This window comes from Cryptomeria japonica, chromosome 10 (assembly GCF_030272615.1).
Source record: "Cryptomeria japonica chromosome 10, Sugi_1.0, whole genome shotgun sequence".
Taxonomy (NCBI): domain Eukaryota; kingdom Viridiplantae; phylum Streptophyta; class Pinopsida; order Cupressales; family Cupressaceae; genus Cryptomeria; species Cryptomeria japonica.
The window spans coordinates 47,364,992-47,391,041 of record NC_081414.1 but is presented as its reverse complement, the minus strand read 5'-3'; the positions used below and the strand labels follow the sequence as shown (position 1 = coordinate 47,391,041).

The 26,050-nt window shown below is 40.0% G+C and overlaps 1 protein-coding gene across 1 annotated transcript in view; it reads left to right on the top strand.

Moving 5' to 3' along the window:
• LOC131029452 (isoamylase 3, chloroplastic) overlaps positions 1-25,428 on the top strand; it is a 311,234-nt gene extending 285,806 nt beyond the window's left edge. The window contains exons 23-24 of the mRNA XM_057959949.2: positions 21,640-21,754; positions 25,121-25,428. Of these exons, the coding sequence (XP_057815932.1) occupies positions 21,640-21,754; positions 25,121-25,231 (226 nt within the window). The 3' untranslated portion in view covers positions 25,232-25,428. The remainder of the gene's footprint in view (positions 1-21,639; positions 21,755-25,120) is intronic.
• The last annotated feature ends 622 nt before the right edge of the window (positions 25,429-26,050 follow it).

Sequence of the window (26,050 nt, the reverse complement as noted above, 5' to 3'; positions counted from 1 at the left end):
CCAGCAATACATTTACTCTAGAGCTGTCGTCCACTATGGTATTGGTCAGCTTCCATCCCATGATCTCCATTTTGTAATGGTCACCCTAGAATGCCCAAAAACTAACCCCACTGCTGATAGGAATTTAGTCAAACAGTTTGCAGCCAACTCCTGATACCACTGTAATGGACACCCTAGAATGCCCAAAAACTAACCCCACTGCTGATAGGAATTTAGTCAAACAGTTTGCAGCCAACTCCTTATTCCTCCGTTTAATGTTTCAATGTTTTTTTTTTGGTTTTTAAGTCTTTGCACAGGTATGAAACCACATAACATGAACTAAAAAGAATTTACAATAATAGGCAAGCTGGAAATTGAACTATTGCTGTTATAATATTATTTCCAGAATTAACAAAATCAAATACATAGCAGGTTATTTTCAACTCACTAAATACTCCAGCATTTTGACATAATGTTCCAACCAAAGTTTCTAATTCTGCTGCTACAGTAACATGAATAGTGCTGCATGAATAGTGCCGCGTGAATAGCGCCAGGTGAAGGTGAATAGTACCCGCGTGAATAGTGCCACATGAATAGTACCCGCGTGAATAGTGTCACATGAATAGTACCCACGTGAATAGTGTCACGTGAATAGTACCCGCGTGAATAGTGTCGCGGCCTGTAGCTGGAAATGCAACCAATAATGCTGCTGCTTGTAGCTGGAAAAAGCACCCAATCTGCCTGTAAATGAAGCTGATGGCAAAGGATTCCAAAGGCCAAACCCCAAGGGAATGACGTCTAGAATGTCACAAGAGAGGATAGACGTCCTCTAATGCCAAGAACGGATTTGCAACTCACACACCAAATTCTTCTCATATTCCATATGCCCAATGAAGCCACAAAAGCTCCCTTTTATTCTTTCTCCAAGGGGCGACCCAACTCACTCAAGCAATGTGGGATAAAACATGTTCAATAAAACATATTAAAATATTCACTTATGTCTCCCTTGGTTGCCCCTTTGATTTACACATATCTCCATAAAATAAATATTAAAGTAACACTTTAATATTTTACAATTAAATTAAATGTTACTTTAATAAAACTTCAGGCATTAAAATATATTAGCAATCGGACTCCGAATAGCGTGAGTGATAGCTCGTCGGAAAGCTCTCGCCAAGGAGTATCAAATCCAATCACCAAAACTAGCCCCCGTTGTGTCCTGCTGACTTACTAAAAATAGTAAGTATGCCTGAAACTAAGTAAATCAACTTCGTTTTGGCCCAAACTAAAAATGACTGGGCCAAAACACTCCAGGATCCCTTTAAACCCTTTGTTAGCCCTCGGGACCATGTAGAGCTAGGCTAACACACATATACTTGGTCAATCTGCTAGAGTGGGGACATTACAGTCCGCCCCCCTTGAAATTCCTTGTCCTCAAGCAATCTCAGTCCAGCCTGCTGTATCACCTGCTCATTCTCCCATGTAGCATCTTCCTCCGGCAAGTCTCTCCATCTGACCAAATACTCCTTCACTATCCTGTTTCTGAGTTTCCTCTCTCTGGTGTCCAGAATAGCCTCAGGTACTAACACGAGCTTCCCCTCCTCATCCAAAGGAGGTAAATCTGCAGAAGGTACTACACTCTGACCAATAGCTTTCTTAAGCCTAGACACATGAAATACATTGTGTACTCGACTGCCCTTTGGAAGCTCAAGCTCATAGGCGACTTCGCCCACTTTGCGAATCACCCTGTAGGGACCATAAAATCTAGGCTTCAGCTTCTCTGCCCCGCTCCTCTTGAGAGATGACTGCCTATATGGCTATAGCCTCAAGTATACCATATCCCCTACCTCGAAACTGCGCTCTACCCTGTGCTGATCAGTATACAACTTTTGTTGATTCTGAGCTTGCTGTATGTTCTCCTTGAGCACTCTCAAGATATCCTGACTATCCTGCAATAAGTCTTTGGCTTTGGGCACCCTGCTGTCCCCCAAAACCAGATCCATGAAGCTTGGTGCTTCATAACCATAAAGTGCCATGAAGGGTGTCATCCTGATGGACATATGATATGTAGTGTTGTAACAGTATTCTCCCATATGCAACCATCTAACCCAATCCCTCTGCTGTGTAGTCACATAGTTCCTCAAATATCCCTCCACCCATTTATTCACAATCTCCGTCTGCCCATCTGTTTGCGGATGATAACTAGTGCTGGGTGTAAGATCTGTGCCACACAACCTAAACAACTCTTGCCAGAAAATACTCATAAATTTACTATCCCGATCACTGACAATGAATCTAGGTAGCCCATGTAACCTGAATATCTCTCTGAAGAAAAGATCTGCCACCTGTGCTGCTGTGTAAGTGGACGCAATAGCAAAGAAGTGAGCGAACTTCGTTAAGCAGTCTACCACCACATAGATGCAATCCCTCCCTTGCACTCGTGGCAACCCAGTGATAAAGTCCATTGAAATACTTTCCCATTTCCTATCTGGGATGGGCAAGGACTGTAGTAAACCTGCAGGGAACGTGTGCTCTCCCTTATTCTGCTGGCAAACTGCACACTCCCTGACATACCTCTGAACATCATCCTTGAGCCCTCTCCATGAGAATCGCTCTCGGATCTGCCTATAGGTCTTGAAGACCCCCGGATGCCCAGCTGTAGGTGCATCATGAAATGCCCTAAGTATCGCTTCTCTCAACTGTGATGACGGAATCAAGTAAACTCTGTCCTGAAATTTGATCAATCCATCTATCACCTCATAGCGATCATCCTGCGTAGTACCTGAAATCAAACCAGATGCCCAAGTATCGCCGACATACTCTGCTATAATCTTATCCCTCCAATCTCCTGTAATCTCTGCAAGAGCACAAATGTGAGGTCTTCTGGATAAGGCATCAGCTACTACATTCCTCTTCCCTTTGACAACTCAATGTCAAAGTCATAAGCCTGCAATTTAGTGACCCACTTCTGCTGCCTGTCATTCAAGTCTCGCTGGCTCATGAAATACTTTATGCTATTGTGATCCGTCTTGATCACAAACTTCCCTCCAACCAAGTAGGATCGGAATTTGGCCAAGGCATGCATGATGGCCAACATCTCACAATCATAAATAGAATAGCTCCTCTCCACACCTCGAAGCTTCCTACTCTCAAAAGCAATGGGGTGCTTCTCCTGCATCAATACTGCTCCAATCCCATCACCCGATGCATCACAATGAAGCTCAAAGGGCTTCATGAAGTCTGGTAGAGCTAGAATTGGACATGAAGACATCACCTGCTTGAAATGCTCAAAACACCTCTGTGCTGCCTCTGTCCACATGAAGGCCCCCCCCTTAGTAAGATCTGTCAAGGGAGCAGCTGTCTGAGAAAACCCCTTAACAAATCTTCTATAAAAATCACATAAGCCAAAGAACCCCTTAAGCTGAGTAAGGTTCGTAGGTGTGGGCCAATCAACAATAGCTCTAATCTTTTCAGGATCCACCCGAACTCCCTTTGCACTGATAATATGACCAAGGTACAAAAGCTCTGTCAACCCGAACTCACACTTAGACTCCTTGGCATACAGGGACTCTCTCTCCAAAATAGATAGCACCTCCTCAAGATGCTGTAAATGCTCCCTCCATGTCTTGCTAAAGACCAAAATATCATCAAAGAAAATCAAAACGTATCTCCTCAATTGCCCCCTAAACACCTGGTTCATGCAACTTTGAAAAGTAGCAGGAGCATTAGTTAGCCCAAATGGCATAACCAGAAACTCAAAATGACCATAGTGACACCGAAAAGCTGTTTTCTCAATGTCCTCTGCCCTCATACTGATCTGATGATACCCTGATCTCAAATCTATCTTTGTGAAGACACATGCCCCATGTAGCTCATCTATTAGCTCATCTATCCGCGGAATGGGGTACCTGTTCTTAATGGTTTTTTTGTTCAAGGCCCTGTAGTCAATGCACATGCGCATTGTTCCATCCTTCTTCTTAACCAAGACAACTGCGGAAGCAAAGGGGCTTTTGCTGGGCCTGATGTGCCCCATTTCCAACAACTCCTTAATTGCCTTCTCTATCTCATCCTTATGTTTCTTAGGATGACGATAGGGAGTGATCATCACTGGTTTGGCTCCCTCTTCGAGCTCAATAACATGCTCTGCACCCCTATCGGGAGGAACCCCATGAGGAATATCACCAAATACCTTGGCATGCCTGTCAAGTATCTCCTGTATATCTGGTGGATGACTCTTCACTCGAGGCTCCGGTGAAGCTGGCATAACTAAGCACTCTGTTGCCCACTCTATGTCATTATGTCGAAAAAGTCTCTCCATTCTCCTCAAAGACACTACCCTGCAACTCCCATCTGAAAGTCCCCTGAGCACAACAGTCCTACCCTCATGCTGAAACCTCATCTCCAATTTCGCTAGATTGAAAGTGAACTCAACCAGCGATGCCATCCATGTCATACCGAGGATGACGTCGTAATCTCCCATGTCCACAACATAGAAATCATCTTCCAACTCATAACCATCTCCAAATCTAATGTGAAGATCCGAAACCTTCTGAGTACATAATAGTTTTTGGCCATTAGCCACCATGACTCTAAAACCATCATGCTCCTCTGTCTGTAAGCCTTTCCTGGCTACCAACTGTGTATCAATAAAGTTATGCGTAGCCCCAGTGTCAATAAGGGAAATCACCTTCTATCCCTGGATAGTACCTCTCACCTTAAAGGTGATTGCCTTCTGAGCCTCGGTTAACCGTGCCAATGATCTGTCATCCTCAGCAGTTCTGCTCCTCTCTGTAGTACTACTCTCATCTGAATCAGAGTGCTGATCCTCCCCCTCTGACTCTGACTCCTCTGCTGAAAAATACTCCATTTGATTTGCCTTAGCCTTGAGAGGCATTTATGAGATAAGTCCCAAGGCTCTCTACACTGGAAGCACAGTTTCTTCTTTCGAAGTTCATTCAAGGTTTCGCTGTCTAGTCCTTTTGATCCTTCTTTGGGTTTGTTATACTCTTTCTGAAATGGTTTTTTGTCTTTGTCCTTGCAGTAGGAAGAATCTGTTGAATGGTATTTTCCTTTGTATACCGAAGGGGCTAAATCTCGTGCCTTTTTAGTTGCTTCTGCTAAGGTGAGTGGATCATGTCCCTTCACCCAACCACGTAATGGATCAGCAAGCCCATCACAAAATAACACCACCAATCTCCTAGGAGAGATATCAGTAACAAGTACAGACAACTGCTGAAACTCGGCAATGTAAGCATCCACCGAACCTGTTTGTTTTAACTGTGCTAGCTCCTTGAAATGTAACTCGGGATCCCTAGTGTCAAATCTCTCAATCAATCTTTCTGTGAATTCCTCATAGGATGTAATTTGATTATGCCCCAGAGTCACCATGCCATGATGCCACCATTCATGCGCAACGCCGTCCAAATGCATAGCCGCATACTTGATAGCCTCCTCCTCAGGCATAGGATTAAGCTGTAAGTATGTATCTACCTTCTGCACCCAAGCTCGTGCAGTCATCTTCCCTGAAGCATCATAATAAGGCAAGGAAAGTTTTCCAACTTTCTTCCTCAGCTCAAAATTCTGATTCCTCCCCCCTGCTCTAGGCATATGTCTCATCCTCAAGTCCATATAATCTCTGAGGGAAATATCTGCCTGAAACTCGGGTCCACTGGCCTCCCAGTCCCTCCTAAACTGACCCTATAACTCAGTAATTTGCGGTTTGTTCACTGGTTGAACCGGATCCCTAGGTGGAAAGGTGGGTAGAAGAGGTCTCGAGCTCACTGTTCGAGCTGGGTGTGCAATGTGTCTAAAGTTATCCACCTCAATCCCATTGTTGCCATGTCCATTATTACCATTAATGTTATTCTCAGGGCCATTGTTGTTGCCTCGGCCTCCATTATTATCATTGCCCCTATTGTTATCGTTTCCCCCATTGTTATTGTTTCCATTGTTGGCATCACCTGGATTAATATTAACGCCCATCTGTCTAGCCATAAGCTGCAACATCATGTCCATTCGCCTATTCTGCTCCTGCTGCATACGCTGCCCTTGCTCTAACGTAGCCAGCAACTGTCTGAACATTACCTCCCCCTGATCTGGAACGATATTCCTCTCATCTCGGTCACCCATACTGCTGTCCTGATCGAAGAATATTTCCTCTATGTCTGTATGACTGGATTCTATGTCCACCTGCACGGATGAACTAGACTGCTCACTCTGATTATCCGAATTTCTATTTTGTCTGGCCCTGGTATTGCGAAAATTATAATGCCCCTGTCGCATGCTCAATCATACATTCTGGACCTATTTTATTTCTGCAATATGTTTTGGTGGAAGTTTCCCACAAGATGGTAGAATCTTCTGCTCTGATACCACTGTAATGGACACCCTAGAATGCTCAAAAACTAACCCCACTGCTGATAGGAATTTAGTCAAACAGTTTGCAGCCAACTCCTGATACCATTGTAATGGACACCCTAGAATGCCCAAAAACTAACCCCACTGCTGATAGGAATTTAGTCAAACAGTTTGCAGCCAACTCCTTATTCCTCCGTTTAATGTTTCAATGTTTTTTTTTTGGTTTTTAAGTCTTTGCACAGGTATGAAACCACATAACATGAACTAAAAAGAATTTACAATAATAGGCAAGCTGGAAATTGAACTACTGCTGTTATAATATTATTTCCAGAATTAACAAAATCAAATACATAGCAGGTTATTTTCAACTCACTAAATACTCAGCATTTTGACATAATGTTCCAACCAAAGTTTCTAATTCTGCTGCTACAGTAACATGAATAGTGCTGCATGAATAGTGCCAGGTGAATAGTGCCGCGTGAATAGTACCCACGTGAATAGTGCCGCGTGAATAGTACCCGCGTGAATAGTGTCACGTGAATAGTACCCGCGTGAATAGTGTCGCGGCCTGTAGCTAGAAATGCAACCAAATAATGCTGCTGCTTGTAGCTGGAAAAAACACCCAATCTGCCTGTAAATGAAGCTGATGGCAAAGGATTCCAAAGGCCAAACCCCAAGGAAATGACGTCTAGAATGTCACAAGAGAGGATAGACGTTCTCTAATGCCAAGAACGGATTTGCAACTCACACACCAAATTCTTCTCATATTCCACATGCCCAATGAAGCCACAAAAGCTCCCTTTTATTCTTTCTCCAAGGGGCGACCCAACTCACTCAAGCAATGTGGGATAAAACATGTTCGATAAAACATATTAAAATATTCACTTATGTCTCCCTTGGTTGCCCCTTTGATTTACGCATATCTCCATAAAATAAATATTAAAGTAACACTTTAATATTTTACAATTAAATTAAATGTTACTTTAATAAAACTTCAGGCATTAAAATATATTAGCAATCAGACTCCGAATAGCGTGAGTGATAGCTCGTCGGAAAGCTCTTGCCAAGGAGTATCAAATCCAATCACCAAAACTAGCCCCCGTTGTGTCCTGCTGACTTACTAAAAATAGTAAGTATGCCTGAAACTAAGTAAATCAACTTCGTTTTGGCCCAAACTAGAAATGACTGGGCCAAAACACTCCAGGATCCCTTTAAACCCTTCGTTAGCCCTCGGGACCATGTAGAGCTAGGCTAACGCACATATACTTGGTCAATCTGCTAGAGTGGGGACATTACACATTTCGACTACAACTGGGTCCTGGCCAATACTCACAGTGAGCAGCATGGCGTCCGCAGTCGATGTGCCAGATGGTTTTGCCGCTGGTTGATCCATGGCAGATGTGCCAGGTGATTTTTCCACCGGCTCATGGTGTTCCTGGTCGATGATATTGTCGCCAACTACATTTGTGAGGGCCATTTTCAATTGTGGCATAGTTTGCAGAAGCTCAGATACCCGTATTGGTACGGTAGCTTGCAACATTTGTTTAATGATAGTTTTCTCGGACTCCGACCGTGGTGGAGTACCAGCGGCCCTTCGCTCCTCCACCATTGCCCGTTCAACATCCACCTTTGCCTCTCTGAGTCTTTCCTTCTCTGTAAGGGGATCGGGGTACACTGCTTTTTTACTTTGTAACCTCATGATTGCGAGTACCTCCTCGTCTGGCTCTTTGATGTATACCATATTTACCCCTTTTTGCTTTGGACAGTTGGTGTCTTCATGGTCACCTGGTCCACACCATTTGCACAATAATTGTACATTGTCTTCCTTGTTTTGGCAATCTCTCACAAAGTGTCTCCATTCACTACATTGTCGGCATCGTATGATAAGACGTCCTTTGGAGTCAAACTGTATTTGGTTTCGCCCTCATTGATTTCCATAACCACTTGGCGATACATTTTATGATTTCGATGGGATGGACTCTCCTTGTGTGAAGAGTACTTGTGTACTTCTCATCTTCAAATTGTATGGGCACTCCTTGATTGAATGCCCTAGCACTTGCCAAATTTCACAAAACATATTTCTAGGACAATTACCTTATGTGTGCCCCTCACTTTTGCACTTAGTACACCATAGTTCATTAATTTCTTTGTTGGTTCCTTTCTCAGCCTTCAATTCTTTCATCATTCTCAACATATCCTGTCGAAGGGCTCGTATGGTTTTGGATTCTTCATCACTGCTACCTTCGGTGCTCTCATCATCATCAGTCTTCCTCTTCTCTCAGGAGGTTTTGTTTTCACTCTCGATGTCCATCGCTCAATTGTAAGCATTGGCGTACGAGGACGGAGGCACTACTTTCATCTTCTTGCACAGTGAGGGTATCAATCCCTCCGTGAACCACCTCTTCTTCAACTCATCGGTTGGCTGGTTCTCCATCTTGTTCAACAGTTCTTTGAGCCTACAGTTGTAAGCGTGTGCTCTCTCATTTTTCCCTTGCTTGGTATTATAGATTTCAGCCATGATCTCATTGTCATCCCTCAAGAGTTTGAATTCCTCCTGGAACGCCTTCTTCAAATCACTCCATCTCGTCTTGTACTAGGTGTCGAGGTATGTGTACTAGTCAATGGTGATCCCTCGAAGGGTGGCGGGAAATGCCTTCAGCTAGTAGTCCTTATCATCTTGGCCACTCGCCTCCCATATTGATATTCATGTCTTACAATGTCGTACGGGATCCTCTAATCCATCCCTCGTGAACTTCAGCAGTTTCTACTTCTCTCAGGTGTTCACCATTTTTTTTACTCGGAAGGTACCGTGTGTATTGGCATTGTGTGTCAGACCTAGGTGGATTGTTTCGACTGCAACATTCCGATGCTTTCCCTGCACTCTCGGCGACGCAGGCGTCCTCTACACGTCCACCTCAAGCATCCCAACACTCCGAGTACTTCCAGGCTTCGACTCATCTTTGTGCTCCCTCCGACCAAGGGTCGGCGGATCACCTAATCGCTTGGTTTTGACCACCCTATGGCCTCTTCTCACCTTTAATGAGGTCTATGGGTATGAATAACTCAAGGCTGACCCGATTTCTTTCAAGGCAACGATGCCAAAATGTTTACCGCTACGGTATCAGTTTCAATTATAGGAAATAATAATGTACATGACAATGCATGCCAGACACAGCAGTAAGATATATCTTTATTCACACATGCAATTATTACAAAGAAGAGACCATAAATGGTTGGCCAAGGATTACAATAGACATATTTAAAGGACCCGACGGTTGACGAGAGGTACACAACCGTCAACCAACCGACACATAACTACTCGAGAGTGACAACCCACTTAATACAATTAATTAATACATTGTCGAGTGACCAAATTTATCAAACATAACAATATGTGTTTTATGCCAACTACATTGTCATTCTCAGGTGGTTAATGTGTCGGTTGGTTGACGGTTGTGTTCCTCTCAGCAACCATTGGGTCCTTTAAATATGTTGTGTACCACCAAGGAAGGTAGTATGGTATAATCGGATCTAGTGTAATCCTTGGTCGACACCTATGGTCTTCTTCTCTATAATAATTTCATGTGCGAATAAAGATATATTTTACTGCTGTGTGTGGTATGCATTATCATTTGTATTATTATTTCCTATACTTATTTATCAGATATAGAAGGAAACACTAGGCATCACCTTGTGAGGCAACTGCATGTTGAGAGGTTGGCAACAAGACTAAAATGATGGAGTTGTTTTTGCCAAGCATTGAGGGTAATTTCATGCAATAATAAACATGATGGTTGGTCTCCATTCAAAGTGGTTCCTATTCTAAGTAGGTTGGAGTTTTTGTTAATCTATTACAAAATGAAAAATCAGGTCATGATATAAATGTGTCATAAGGAGTGTATCTACTCATGTCTAAGAAAAATATAACAAAAATTATTGTTCGATCCCAATACGACTAGCAACTAGAAAGTATCAACCATTTATACCATTGCGTCATGAGATCAGGCCACATATATATCAAAGTAATAGAATAGTATAGATAACAATATCAACATAAAAAGCATGTAGAGCACTATTATTCCCAACAACATTTTCTATTGGTGCTCTCCATGAATGCATTTATCTCAAATGGTCCAATTGGAAAGGAGTGAAGAGTGTGTCATGTCCTTATCTTTTTTATGCAATTCCCACATTGCATTTGTTGAATAAAGACACTTACAAATTTCTAAGTGTCAAAAGTTAATAAATTACTTTATAAGCCTAAGTTTCTTTTTTTAATAAAGGCTTATGTTTTAATAAAGTGGCCCCTTAAATGTCAACACCACCCCTTTCCTCAAATCACTTAAATGACATGGCATGGTGGGACCCTTGTCTTACTTTAAAAGCCTTTAAGCCTTTCGGCTACGTAGACCCAAAAGATGCCAAGGAAGATGCTTTTTTAGTTGGATATTCCATTTAGGGTTATGCCACTCCTTGGAAAAGGTTATTAGACTTTTTGGAGGAGGGAATTGGCATTATGTTATTATTTTATTTTCTGATTTTCTCAGCTCTGCATTAGCAGCAGAAATTGCAGGTGTTTGGAGGGCGTAAACCCTTAGATCTGCATTGGTAGTGGAGGTGTACCCACTAATTTGCCCACATGGGACAAGGATGTGCCTTGTCTAGACCCAATGGGGGTCAATTTAGCAACAAAATCAGCCCAGCAATCACCATTAGGTATGATATATCAGTTCTGAGTAGTTTGTCTTGAAATTGCAGCAAGTGTGGGTTTCATGATTGCAGCCGTACCATTCCAAGCAGTGTCGTACCATTCTAGAAGGTTGTGCATCAATTTAAAATTAAATGGAGGGTTCTAACTCCATTTCTTGTGCTTGATCTCATTGTTGGGATTAGAAAGGGTAGTGTGGAAGAAATCACAGTCAACTGACTAGATTTGTGATCAGGGTGAGCAAAATAGTGGGAAAAGAAGGTCAAAATTGTATAATTTTGCCTGGCAAAGGTTAGATTTTCAGTTGGTAATTGGGTTCTTGCCCAATTTGTTATTGGTAATTCATCTTATGGCAGAATAAGTAGATTGGATCCACTGATCTGCTCCTACACCATCCTTCTCAGCTTGTATCCATTTTCTGGATAGCAAATCAGCCTCAAACCCTAGCACTGGATCCTTGGTATGTTTTCTGCTTGTACATGTGAATGTTATTTCACTTCTAGATGATTGTAATCTGCTGTCATATAAAAAATCAGAAGCCGATCTCTTGATTACATTTCTTTTTTATGTTGTTTCTTGTCATATGTTGCAAACCCCATCACCAAAAAACAACACAAAAGAAACAAACTCTTCTGCATCTTCTGTCTAGTCTCTAAGAACACCAAAAAGGCTCCAAAATATAGTTTATTAAATTAAAATTTAAACAAGGCAGCAAAAGACCTATTTAGGGATCTTTTAGAGTGCAAGATTATACTGAGAGGGGGGTGAATCAGTATAATAACAAACTTTTACTTTTCAAAACTTGATTAGATGCAATATCAATAAATCAAAAAGCTTAATCAACCACACATGCAACATCTAGCAAGTAAGAACACAAATGAACACGCGATTTACGTGGAAACCCTTACAGGAGAAAACCATGGCAAGATACAAATTTCCTAGGCACCAACCCATAGGAGACACCAATTGCCTCTAGAATATTTGTAAGCACCAACCCACTAGAGACACCAATACCCACAATTGAGCACCAACTCAGCAAGAGACATCAATCTCTTTGAGTGAAAGGCTCCAACCTCCTATTCTCGCAAAGTAGAAGGCACCAACCTTCTAAATGCAAAGTATTTATAGTGTTGGATTCGCCCTAGATCCCGTCAAGAACTTCAACAAATCTGTCCACTTCTTCACACAAATCTGCCTTGAACCTCTGAAATTACCCACTCGGATCTGCAATAATGTTTTTCAATAAATGCTCTCAATTCTGGAATTTATCTTCATAGAAATCTGCATTAAGTCTCCTCATGATATGTCTGATTTCTGCTTATAACTCTTCTCTTTTCTTCTGTAGATTTGCTCCTCCAATGCCTGATTTTCACTCATAAGTCTGCTTCGTTTTCTGCTCGATACCTGCTCTTGAAAATAGGAAAGATATGCAATGAATGTTAGGCTAATGATCCTCAACAATCCTCTATTTATTCACCTCCAATATGCCCCTTCATCCCAACGGCAACCTCCATTAAACCAGGTTGGCCAGCATTAATATATATATATTTTTTATCATTTAATTTACATTGCCTAAAGGTGGGCACACATCCTAGGAGATCGCCCCTCTTTGGGAGGCCCTGAAATTATTTTATTTATTGATTTTGACATTGATTTCTCAGTCTCTTAGGGTTGGCCAGCATGGACACATGGGTTGGTCCTCTCAAAAGCGTTTTATTTAATATGTTTGCTTTTTGTTGGATTTTGCCAAGATCAAGAAGTCATTGAAATGTACAAGATAGAGACATAATATGGGATAAGAATAAACTGTATTCTCATCAATAGAAAATGATCAACAACTTGTTACATACAATGTAGATGAGCCTGCTTATATAGGCAAGGCTAGGGATATGTATGAGCACACAAACATGACATGTGGCTCAATAAGAAACAAGGGTAGGTAGGAAATAGGTGTGGGTAGGTAAGAGAAATAATATAATATTCCACATGAGGTGGATCACCCACCGAAGGTGGAATTATCACTCCACTATAAGTGGATATGATAGTGTAATAACAAGATCAACATCATAAGAGGTGGAATTTCTCCTACACACACTATCCCAATGTGGCACAAACACCCAAGTGTCTCATATCCAAACTACTATGAAATGCATTATCCTAAGTAAACTTAAGTAAGTGTAATAATATCCATGATGAATAATTATTTACACCAACACCCCCCCTTAAGTGCAACTTAGGGGAATGCACTTAAGTCTACAATGCAACTAAGCAATGCAAGATGGGTCCCGGCTACGAGGCCATGTTAGGTACCCATGAACAAATGCAAATGCATGCAAACCAATGCAATGAAATCTCTCACAAAGTGGGGAAAGAGAGAAAAACCCAATGGGAAAAAACCCTCCCCCAAAAGAAGAGAAGAAAGCTATACAAAAGAACTCTCAAAGAAGTATGTGAGGAACAAAACCCCATGTGAGGAAAAAGTCCCCCCCATATGAGAGAAGAAGAGAAGTCAAACTGTGATCATCCTTCAATGAAGAATCTGCACCAATGATAGAAGCTCGATGTATGAAGAAACTGCTCCACGAACGTCGAACAACATTCCTCCCTTTAGGAAGAAACAAAACCAAAGGTGTATCCATGAAGTCTCCCCAATCATGAAGGGAAGATGTATGAAGAAAACTCATGATGAAAGGAATCTCTGAAAACTGCTCAAGTGTCCCCATGTCGATGCTGAAAGATACCCCCTCCAAAGGTGGTAAACTGTGCCATACTGCTGAAAAAGGAACTCCAACATCTAGTGGAGATGGATGGAGAACAATATCCAAAGACTCATGTGTCTCCTCAAAGAATAAAGAGACCTCCTCCAACTGCTGTACATAAGTATCCACAATCATGTCAACCTCGAAAGAATGATCATGTAGAGAATGAACAAGAGGGTCAGAGTGTGCCCTCGCAACAATCGAAGAAGGATCATCTTCATCAAAGAGAAGATGTATGTCATCAATGATGTCTCCCAAATCTGCAATGTAGGATTCCACAAACAAACCTGCAATATCTGTCATGTAATCATCCCATGAATCTGAAGCTGGAAGACAATGTATATCCTGCTGCACTGAATCACATGAAGGCAAAACTGTCGCACTATCTGCATCATCAGGTGCAATAGGTGATGTGATATCAATATGAGAAGATGAAATACAAGACTCAAGAATTGGGTTACATGTGAGAATCCCCAAGTTCAAGTGTCCAAAGTTCTCCTCAAAATCTGAATCATCACTATAAGTGTGATCATCATATGTAGAATCATCAAATGTGAAATCATCATCATCAACAAAATCTGAAAAGGTGTATAACCGAGATGTATGATCAACCACCCCAGTTGCAATGATAGCTCTAGTCTCCATGTCTCTAATAAAAACTGAGTCAGGTGTGAACTCCACAACTCTCTTAGTTGCGCCATGTGTGATTTGATAGATAGAAAGGAGATTGTTTGTCAAGTGGGGTACACACAACACATCATTGAAGGAGTTATCCCCAATGTCAATAGATCCTTTCCCAATCACATCCATGTATGTATGATTGCCCATCAAAATCTGTGGCATGGTGCAAGGCTCAAATGTAGAGAACATAGACTGTGAAGATGCCATATGATGAGAAGCCCCTGAATCTAGAAGCCATCTCTCTCAAGTATGATTTGTTGTAGCACATAGAGCTTGTCCTTTTCTTGTTCCAAAAGAGTGAGTCTTTCCACTTGTAGAAGCCATGAATGCTTGCGCTTTTCCTTTTGAATGTGAGGAAGTGGAAGTTGATGAATCATCCTTCTTGTAGACTTTAGGCAAATCAATGTTATGCTTTTTGATGATATGTGTGAGCTCATCAATCTTCTTAGTATGGCAACGATGTTCCTCATGACCAATCTTTTTACAATAAGCACAAGTAGGTCTCTCTCTCTTTGGTGAATTATCTTTCTTGGAAGAAGATGAATCTCCTTGTTGTGGAGAAGATGATGCTTTATCCTTAGGCTTTGATTGCCATTTCTTCTTGTTTGAGTTGTCCTTTCCTTGATTTCCTTTGTTTCCTTGATTTGCCACTAATGCTTGAGACTTAGAAGCCTTAAGAATGCCCATACTTATCAACTTAGTTTGTTCCATCATCAACATTTCATTGAAAGCATCAAATGTAGGCATTTTGTAGCTTGAACCCATTGTCATTCTATGAGTTTGGAAACTAGAAACAAATGCTGCATATTCTTGTGGAAGCTTCCCTATCAAGTTGAATATCAATTGAGTATCCTTCTTATCAATGCCACAATCTTTGAGTTGTGCCCTCAACTCATTTGCCTTAGTGACATAATCTTGTATAGTATCAAAGTTCTTGGGATCTAACATGGTGAGATCACTATCAATTTGATATCCCCTAATCTCATCAACTTGACCATACAAGTCTTGAAACTTTTGCCAAGCATCCTTGATTAGAGTACATTTCTCAATATGGAAAATGAGATCCTTTGATACATACTTTCTTAAGGTACCAATTGCCATGATATTCTTAGTGAGCCAATCTAAGTGACCAACTGGATCAGCCTTAGGATCAGCCGGAGCAACAATAGTTCCATCAATGTAATGAGTGAGTCCTTTTTCCATAAGTTTACTCCATGCATCAATTTTCCAAGTAGCATAATTATGTGGAGTTAAGAGAGGAAACTTAGAAGAACCCATAGCAGCAAAAAAGGAAAGAACACAAGAGCACAAAAGCACAAGAGACACCCCCCAAATTCAATCAATCAAAGTACCCCCCCAAAAGTGATGATTTTGGCACTTTATACTTAGTGCGATTACAATGAGCCACTTGCAAAACAAGGCAAAATGGGCTTATGATGCAAATTTTACAACTTCTCAAATGAGATACAAGAGACTTCAATAAATAGTGCAATGAATCTAACTGAGATTCAAGCAAATATGCAAGTACCAAGAGAGCCAAAAATGGCCTAGATCTGAAAGTACAATTTCTACTTACAATGACATCAATCTGATAGCATCATGTGAAAGTAGACGAAAAAATACGCACTTTCAAAAAAAACGGCACCTAAAAAGGAGGTCGGATGACCCCAAACGAAGCCTCTGAAGTTGCAAAAACTGGGATTACTCAGGGACAGTCACCAAAAACTGCATTTTCTAAAAAATCCATGCATCAAAATCAAAAAATTCTTTCACCACTGCGGAGAGCACGAAATTCTAGCCCATTTCAAAAAAAATTGCACCGAAAAAGGAGCAAAAATGAGCAAGTTATGGCCATTTGAAGTTGAACTGCAAAATCAAAAATGCAAATGAGAGGGGGTCAAAAAATTTTCAAACCCTGCTGATGTGGCGCTGACGTCAGCAAAACACTGTCTTAAATTTGACGGCCGTATGACCGTCGCCAAAACTTCGCTGCCTGGCTGACTGGGCGTCCGTACCGTACGGACAGATTGCATGGACAGCTGACTGGCTATTCCGTACTGTACGGATGATGATGTGGCAGAGGTGACTGGGCTGCTGATGTGGCAGTCCGTACTGCTGACCGGGCGTACGGAGGAGCTGACTGTACGGTCTGCGTGGCAGTCGGTTTTCTGCGTGTCGGATGAGTTGGCAGAGGTGCTGACGTGGTGCTGAGTTGGCAGCCGGAGGCGTAGAGGTGGAGCGGCGCCGCCGGGGGACGGTGCTGAAGGAAGGAGCTCGGGCGGCGTGCTGGAGCCGAGGTCTTCGGCGGAGCTGGGAGGTGCTGGAGCCGAGGCCGAGGCTGGCGCCAAGGACAGGAGGAGCGCTGCTCGTGGGCGGCGCCTGTGCTCGGCGGGAGATGGGCGAGCGGACGAGGTAGCGGAGTCCGGTGCGCGAGCGGAGAGAGGAGGCGCTACCGGAGACCTGGGGGTGGCGCCGGGAAGCTGCAGGGAGTTGCGTGCAGAGACAGTACGGTGGCGCAGAGGATGCGACGGCGGCGGGTACGTTCTGCGCAGGGAGTAGGTACACCTGCTACACCTGCAAAACGGGTACGGCGGAGCACGGGGGGGGTCTGCGGACCCCCCAAAATATTTTTTTTTTGATTTTTTGCTTTGCCTTTTCAATTTTTTGATTTTTTTTCGAATTTTTTGATGTTTTTTTTTTTGATTTTTTCAAAACAATATTCAGAAAGAAATTTTTTTTTTGAAAAAAATAATTAATATTCGAAAAATCCGTACGATTAGCAAAATTGGGGAAAAATTTTTTCCTCACCAAAATAGGCCAACTTTATAACCAAAATTCATGGAAATGGCCTTCCGGACGCAATGGAGAGGTCGGATCTGGTCTAGGACGCCTCCAAATGACGATGCTCCTCAGATCTGCCTCTTGACGTCACAATAATGCCTCTTCAAGACGAATCAATGAAGCTCCAATAGCTCTGATACCATGTTGGATTTTGCCAAGATCAAGAAGTCATTGAAATGTACAAGATAGAGACATAATATGGGATAAGAATAAACTGTATTCTCATCAATAGAAAATGATCAACAACTTGTTACATACAATGTAGATGAGCCTGCTTATATAGGCAAGGCTAGGGATATGTATGAGCACACAAACATGACATGTGGCTCAATAAGAAACAAGGGTAGGTAGGAAATAGGTGTGGGTAGGTAGGAGAAATAATATAATATTCCACATGAGGTGGATCACCCACTGAAGGTGGAATTATCACTCCACTATAAGTGGATATGATAGTGTAATAACAAGATCAACATCATAAGAGGTGGAATTTCTCCTACACACACTATCCCAATGTGGCACAAACACCCAAGTGTCTCATATCCAAACTACTATGAAATGCATTATCCTAAGTAAACTTAAGTAAGTGTAATAATATCCATGATGAATAATTATTTACACCAACACTTTTATAAAAACAGGGTGGCCATGCTGCTTATTTATTTGTTTCTACGTTTAATATTTATTTATGCTATAATTGTTGCTGCATTAAATATTATCTCTGCTGATTTAATTGCTGCTTCTAATTATCATATTAATCAGTCCTTTGACATCAATGACAATATTCCAACAATCTCCCCCCTTGTCATTGATGACAACCCTATTAAAAAATAAACTTTTGAATGCAATTGGGTCATACACTCCCCTTGACTGAAAATGCTCCCCCTTTCTCAACGTCTCCACCTTTGACATCAATGACAACAAGTATTCAGGGCTAACTAAATAAAACAATGAATGGTTCCCTTTGAACTTGTGCTTGTCTTGAAGAATTTAGTGAATGGATGAGAGTGATATCACTCCCAATTTCTTTCTTAGGTACTCAAAAGTTTATTTTGGAAGAGGCTTTGTGAAGATATCTCCAATCTTTTCCTTTGTAGCAATATACTCCAAATTTACTTGCTACTCACTTGCAAACCAGCTTGTCAGATGTGTAAGTCCCTTTGTGATTACCAGCAAATCACATCAATACTGAGTTATCCTAAGCACAGTCAAGACCTGACACTAGAAACCTTGAGGTTATCTTGTTTGGACAGTCAGATGGCATACAAGATTTCCTTATTCAAGAGAGAATATGATATACTCTGTGTGTTGACGGAAGTGTAAACCTCCCCATCAACACACCCCTAATTGTTTTTTTGGAAATTTTTGCTAGTTTAGAAGATAACATAGCAATGAAATGATAAACAGTTTGCTAATGGAAATAATCTCAGATTTCAATCAATAATTACTTGAACATTCGCTGTACAATGCTTAGGAAATATGACAATACTAACAAGCATAATAACCAAGATGCCATAACATTCAATTCCACTGCCCACAATACAAAAACCAAACTTAGATTGGAGTAATCAGTACCAAACAGACCTGTAGCAGCAGGTCTGTGAAGGGAACATTCAACTACCAATTCTGAAAATCAACTTTGGATTAACCTTTGCATGATCCAAGGATGGCTATTAAGTCTTGAGGCCTTCCCAAACAACAAGTGTTCAGATCTGTAAAAGAAGCTTCCACAAGCATTTTTAAACGTTCCACGTGACTGAAATATGCTCAGAATACCCTGCAACAGCAAGCTGGGTGCTAATGGCACAAGGGCGGCTAGGAAACTAAATACCAAACTCCCATGTTTGACACCCAACTGCAAAATATTTATTGTTCACCCCTCTAACACCCCAAACACCTCAGAAAGAGATAATTTGCAGCCTTTTTAAGAAGACCTGAAGATTGAAAAGTTCCCACATGTCCCTACACTTTTATGTGCAATATGGGCAACTTGCTCAATAAAATCAAATTCAGCTGAAAACCCTTGAAAAATACATTAAAAGGGGGCACCTACTGTTGAAGATTACACAGCAAAAATACCCATATCAATTAATTCCCTCCATTTGGTATGGCAACCCAAAAGGTAAGGATCAACCCAACAAAGTGGAATGTATGGCTTCGTGAAGGAAACCTGCACCAGCTTGAAACCACCAAAAACTCTTCCAAATCTTTTCATACACTCTAAACTGAAACCCCAAAAACCTATGCAAACCTGGAACCAAAACTTCTTTGAAATTATGTACCCTATGTGAATACACCAGACCAGCTAGGGTTGGTCTCTACCACCAAAGCCAGCAAGATTGAAGAGGATGTTCATCTTGAACAACTCCAGGAAGAACTTCAAAGCTCATTTTGACAGCATCTTTGTATGTGTGCAAACTCTGAATGAAAGAAATGAGAGCCAATACTCCAATTTAAAGTATGAAGGAAATTAGGGCACTTTAAAGTTCAAATATTTTATTTTCCCTTTGAAAGCACTCAATATGATTCAAAAACAACTTAAGTCTCCCTCCCCCCACATTAATAATATCCATCACCTTATAGAAACTCGCCAAGACACTTGAAAGGGAAAGTTGATCATGTTGGAACATAATCGATGCTGAAAGATGATGATTGATGCTGACATGGGCACTTACTATAAATAGCAATGTTCTCCAAGGACTAAGGAGAACAAACCTAGAAAAAACCAAAAAGATTCAAAAAACCAAAAAGCCAATAAATTATAACCCGATCTCTCCAAGAATATTGGAACACTTCCCACACATTTGGGAACTTGAGGAAAACCTTGAAAATCTGGCCAATGCTTGCAAAACAAGATGGCATAAAAATAGGGACATTACACTTCTATAGCCCAATAGATGATCATGACAATACACTCGTGTAGCTCCCTCTAAAATCATCTTTACAATGTGACACAACCACAATCTAGTACCCACTAAATTTTTCTATCTGTGTTGAGAGCTGTCACAAATTGAAGAAGATGTTTTTTAGAATTGAAGGGCCCTTTTGCGTAAGTTTTTAAAACTTCATAAGTGCCTTCAAATGGATTTTGAGATTGTCCCCCTTAACCCATACCACTCCCACACCTTAATGAACCCCCAAGTTGGTTTTCATTTGTTTTTCCCTCTCATCATGGCCACTATTCTCAGTACTGGTGCTTGCTTTGTTTTGTGAATCAATATGCAAGTGAAATTTGGAAACTGAATAGAAAAAAAAAAACAAAAGCAAAAAATCATACATTTTATTTTTTTACTTTGAAAATATTGAAAAAAGAAAACAAATGGAAGATAACATGCCTCTTTCACTTCTCTTGCTAGTTGCTATCTCACTTCTCACCTTTGCTGCTAACCAATGCTGGTTTTTCCAACTGCACCCTCAAACCTTGCTGGCTTGTCTTTCTAACTTTGCTGCAAAAATTTTTTGCATGTAAAAATAAATAGAAGTTTCATATGAACGAGTTCTTTTTGTGTTAGGGCTTAGAAAGTGTGGGGGCACACAAAACATATATTAAATTTATATTTTTAATTGTCGTCGCTTTTTTAAAAATAGCGACCAAGCATCACAGGGATGGCCAACCGTTGCCATGGTGTTTCCCTCCTATCCCCACATACCAAGTACATTTCCTAAATTTCTCCAAGCTGTCCCAGCATCCCTACAATGTCCTCAGTGTGTGTACGCTTCAAAAAATCTTGAGGATGCATCCCTAGAATGTCCCTAGTGTGTGTACACTTTAAAAAGTCTTGAGGACTTGTCCCTGTGGAACATAGCACGATAGTGACTGGTACTGAGTATATCTAAAAGAAAATTGGGTAATATTTTATACCTTTTGCTTGCAACTCATGTGACAGTTGTATATTTGTTTTCATGCAATTTTTAAAAGCTATATAACTGGCCCTACTGAACATTTGAAATCTTTTGTGAAATAATGAATCTTTTAACATCAATTCCTTTATGCAGCTGTCTCCTTGAATTTAGATAATTAACAATAACAGAAAACAGCTCCTTGAATTTAGATAATCAACAATAACAGAAAACAAGCAACTAAGGAAAGGAAGGGATTATTTTATTATGCCCGAATTTTCATGACTTTCATGAGTCGTTTCATGATTATCATGTACTTGAGCATGCCAAAGAGAAGAAGAAAGTGATGTATTGCCTTACTTTAGCATATACGTATTTTAGTTGCAGACAAATAGTATGTTCTTTTATACATATGCCCTGTTTGCACTGTGGGTTGCTTTTATCTATAATAAGTTGTGTCTTGTTATTGCATTGTAGATTACACGGAGGAAAATATGGATGTGGGGATCTCTACATAGCTTTCAACGCACATGATTATTTTGTCAAAAATATAATACCTTCACCACCTTTTCAGAAATGCTGGTACCGGGTGGTATGTTATCTTGCATCAGACTGATTAGTTTTGATACCCAAAGAACTTATTTGTTTAATTCTTATGTACTTTTTATTTCATGATTTGGAATGATGGGACTCAAATTGCTTTTTCTAGTATGTTAAAATTTCTATTGTGCATTACATTGTTATCACAATTCTTTATGAAGCTAATCTCAAATGACCAGTCAATTACATCTTCCATTTTTTAAACTTGTATTTCTACCTTTGCAAGGAATTAAAAATTCTAAATACAGCCACCACAACAAGGACATGTATTTTATTTATTCATAAGTGAACTAAAGAGGAATGTAAATGCAGCGAAGTGATCAAACATGTCCATATGGATAATGGGCAACATTGTTACAGCCATTTATATTTTTAGTGTACATATCCTACATGGCACCCTACACACATGACCAATGCTTAACCTCTTTCTTTTCGGTATTATGGCTCCAACATGAAACCTTAAATTTTAAAATTAGCATTCCTATGATAAATTAAGTGTTTGATATCATTTGTGATATCATTGAGCTGGAATAAAGTAGATCATCTCCATGTGAAAAAGTAACATGGTTTTTCATTGTTGACATGAATAAGCTCAAAAATACCTAACAACAACTGAAAATGTCTTACAAGGCTCACATTATGATCAAAACATCAACTATTTTGGCACATCACCTCCTTTTATTTTAGATATTGTCTCCCGTTTTGCCCAAAGTATTTTAGTTTAAGCATTAGAATAGAAAACAGGTGGTGTGGTCACAGATGGAGGGTCCAAAACAAGACTGTCCAACCATGCAACATAGAGTCAATACAGTGGAATAACATAACAAAACACTCGGTAAGCAAGAAGATCAATATATTTATCATCAGCAGCATCAATTACATCATGTGCATTGGTATCCAGAATGACAATGGGCTCGCAAGCCTACCACAAGGCATTACAAGTTTACACGGGGCCCATTGGCCTGATTACAATCCCCCTGACCAGCGGAACTCAACTCTTAATGTGGATGTTATATCTTTATGAATCTAACAATTGACTTTCATGAATGATTACAAGAAGTTATTATATATGCTTTTTTCATGTTCCGGAAAGGATCGGCGTCAGCCTCAAAGGTCTCAAACCTGAAAAATCATGAAACATGTAGGTCAGCCTCAAAATACATTGTGAAAGAAGAAAACGGAATGCAGACCATAGGAAAGGATTCCCCTAGGTCCCAAATGTCTCAAATGATGCTCTAATTAAATCCGCACACCACGGGAAGGGTCTGCAAGTGAACTGGCACCAACACAGAATGTTCTGGCAAATGAATGAGCTTCCGGACGTGATAACTTGATGAAAATCAAAAGATTTCTGGATATAATGTAGATGACCACGTTCAGAATGTGAATCCAGATCCACAAGGCATGAAGAGAAATATCTGGCACAATGCAAAGGAAGTGCTGAGACAGCTACAAACTGAAATGCAAGAAAGGAAATGTTTTTGGTTGATGCGGGATTGCTTGACAATTAGGGATGCTCCTGCATCAAAAGGCGTAAACCTGAAGGTTGCTCTCAACTTGAACCACTCATAGCTTCTAATTGTCATTCTCATTGTGGACAATTTAAGGATATATCATTTAGTTAGCCTTTTTTATTGTTCCATGTATAAACAAATGCCGAATCCATATAACTACTTTTGTCCTCAAGGGCCACTACTAGAATAGTTCAGTCAGTTTTACTATATGCCAAGTTGTCATGTAGTTGCTAGGATTTTTTTTGCCAAGCTTTTTCAGAGTAAATTTGTAACTCCCTGCTGCTGCTGAGATTTTGCTGACTTTCTGCTGAGTACTCGACAAGTTTGTGGATATACTCAGCCCATGTAAGAAACAATCTGTACCCAGGGAAAATAAGATTCCTGCACTCAAAAAACACAATTTTTTGCCATTTTAAGCCCTACATCCCCAAAGGGGAAAGATTGCACAAGCATTTTAGCATTCTTGTCCGAATTGAAGTGAAAATACATGTTTTTGGCTTTTCTAAAAATTATAAAAATGGCATGTCCTGCCTTCAGACCCCTACAAAGGGTGCTACACCTCGACCCCACTAGGGGTACTACTCCATGCTCCCACCAGACTCATTTGATACATTTTATAGTTGTATTTTGCATAAAATTTATATTAAAAAAAAAAAAACCAAAGCATTTTGTACATTGCGGAGTTTTTCCATGTTAGAAAATTTCTGGTCTGCTGAGTCCAAGTATGCAAACTATGGCTTTAGACTATGCAAGTTTGTAAAGTTTTTGTAATATTAAATGGTGCAAGATGACATTGACAGTACTGAGAAAAGCTATAATATTATCTCTGCATTTTATAGAGTAGTCTTTGAAATACAGCACAAACTAATATTAACTTCTAATCATAAAGGATATACATTGAAACACAAATATAGTGTTCTGCGAGGATGTGTCTCAAATACTCAGTCTTCTGTCCCACACCCATCCCCATGCTGTATTTCTATTCAAATATTGTTCCTAGAATTGCCGGGTACTTCTCAGCATCATTAGCCCTAAAAGGTCAAAAGACCCACCCAAACCATTTCTCATTCTTTCAAACAAAGAAACAAGAAATTTGGAGAGCATTTATCAAAGAATATTTAGTTTCTAAATTTTTTAAATATATATTTATCAAATGTGCCTATGGACCCTGATTCTGTTTTTTTAAATGTGCGTGTATATCAATCATCAATGTACCCACAGACACTGATTCTGAAAATGGCATCCCCATACCCATTTATTACGTACCTATAAGGCTATATCTTCTTGTATCTATGCTATAAAGAGACTAATTAAATATATTGATGAGGTGCATAAACTAGTTGTCCCTGAAATATCCAGTTGTCTTCCTGAGCATGGTCTGCCGTGAGATTAAGAGTGATTCAAGACTTAGTTTAGAAGAAATGATATCATAAGAAAGAAATCAGAAGTAATATCTCTGGAAATTCATAAATTGCTGTCCGTGTGATAATAATCTTGGCTGAATTACAATTTTTCTCATTATATATTTGGTAGAGGAGCATGCTTTTCCTTCATAAATATCAGATTTGGGATGTTTATGCTGCAGTGAGTAACTGATTTACATAATAAATGTTCGAATAAATGCTCATTAACTTGAAAACATACATATGTCCTATACAATTATTTCTATGAATGGATCCAAACTATCCATAGTGAAACATCACTGAAAGAGAATTGCAGTTGTTTTCAACTGAGGCCAATGCTATGCACCGATGTTGAATTTCATGTTACTGTTTCTAAAATATATATGTTCTTTATAAATACATTGGTTGCCTTTTAAATGTGATTAATGGGTTCAATTGCAGGTTGATACAAATCTTCCAGCACCAGATGATTTCATTGTCGGAGGAGTTCCTTTTAAGACAAATGTGTATAATATGGCTCCACATTCTGCAATTCTTTTCCGTGCAGAATAGAGCTAAAAGTTCTTCTGAAGCAAGTTTTGAATGATGGCCATGGTCGACTACTTATATGTTAACCTAAGCCCTATGTAGAAACTTGATTTTACATTTTTATAGTTGGGAAAATCCCAACAACAAAATCTGGAGAATAATGCATTGGATGGTCAAAGTTTTCTATAATACTTTTTATTTGAAATCTGAGTACACATTAACTGGTGTCCACTAAAACAAATATTAAAATGCAAAAGTGTATAGAATCACTAGAAGAAATCTTTCCGTGCCAAGTACCAAGGAAATTTGATTTAAAAGGCAGATTCCAACAACGTTTATCGTCCCCTTCCTACTAAACATCCTCAAGTCAAGAGAAAGAAATCACAAGTTCTTTTCCAGAGTGGTTATTTTACATTCTATAGTAATGATGTTCATGAAGCCTCCTTTACCAATTCTCCCCCTTTTAACTTCTAGATCCAAAATGAAATCTATGTTCTTTGTTCATAGATGTTTCTTCACCTAATGGGCAATCAAGAATTATGATGCTCAAGCTCTGGGGCTACAATTTTTGTTTTTTGCTTGATTTTGTATTTACAAGCAAAAGTTGTGTGCTGTGCGGTGATTGGAAACAAGCACTGATGCAAGTAAATAACTTGTTGAATACAATATTCTTAAAGGGGTTTCAAAATGAAAGAGAGCTTATATTTTATGCACGTGCTGCAGATTTTGAATGTCTAAAAGGAAATTGGCTAATCAAAATAAATAGTGACTGCTCTCTGAGTGTATTCAGAAACCAACCTCACTAAGGTTGTGACTTTCAGGGCACTACCAGAAAGTGTGTAA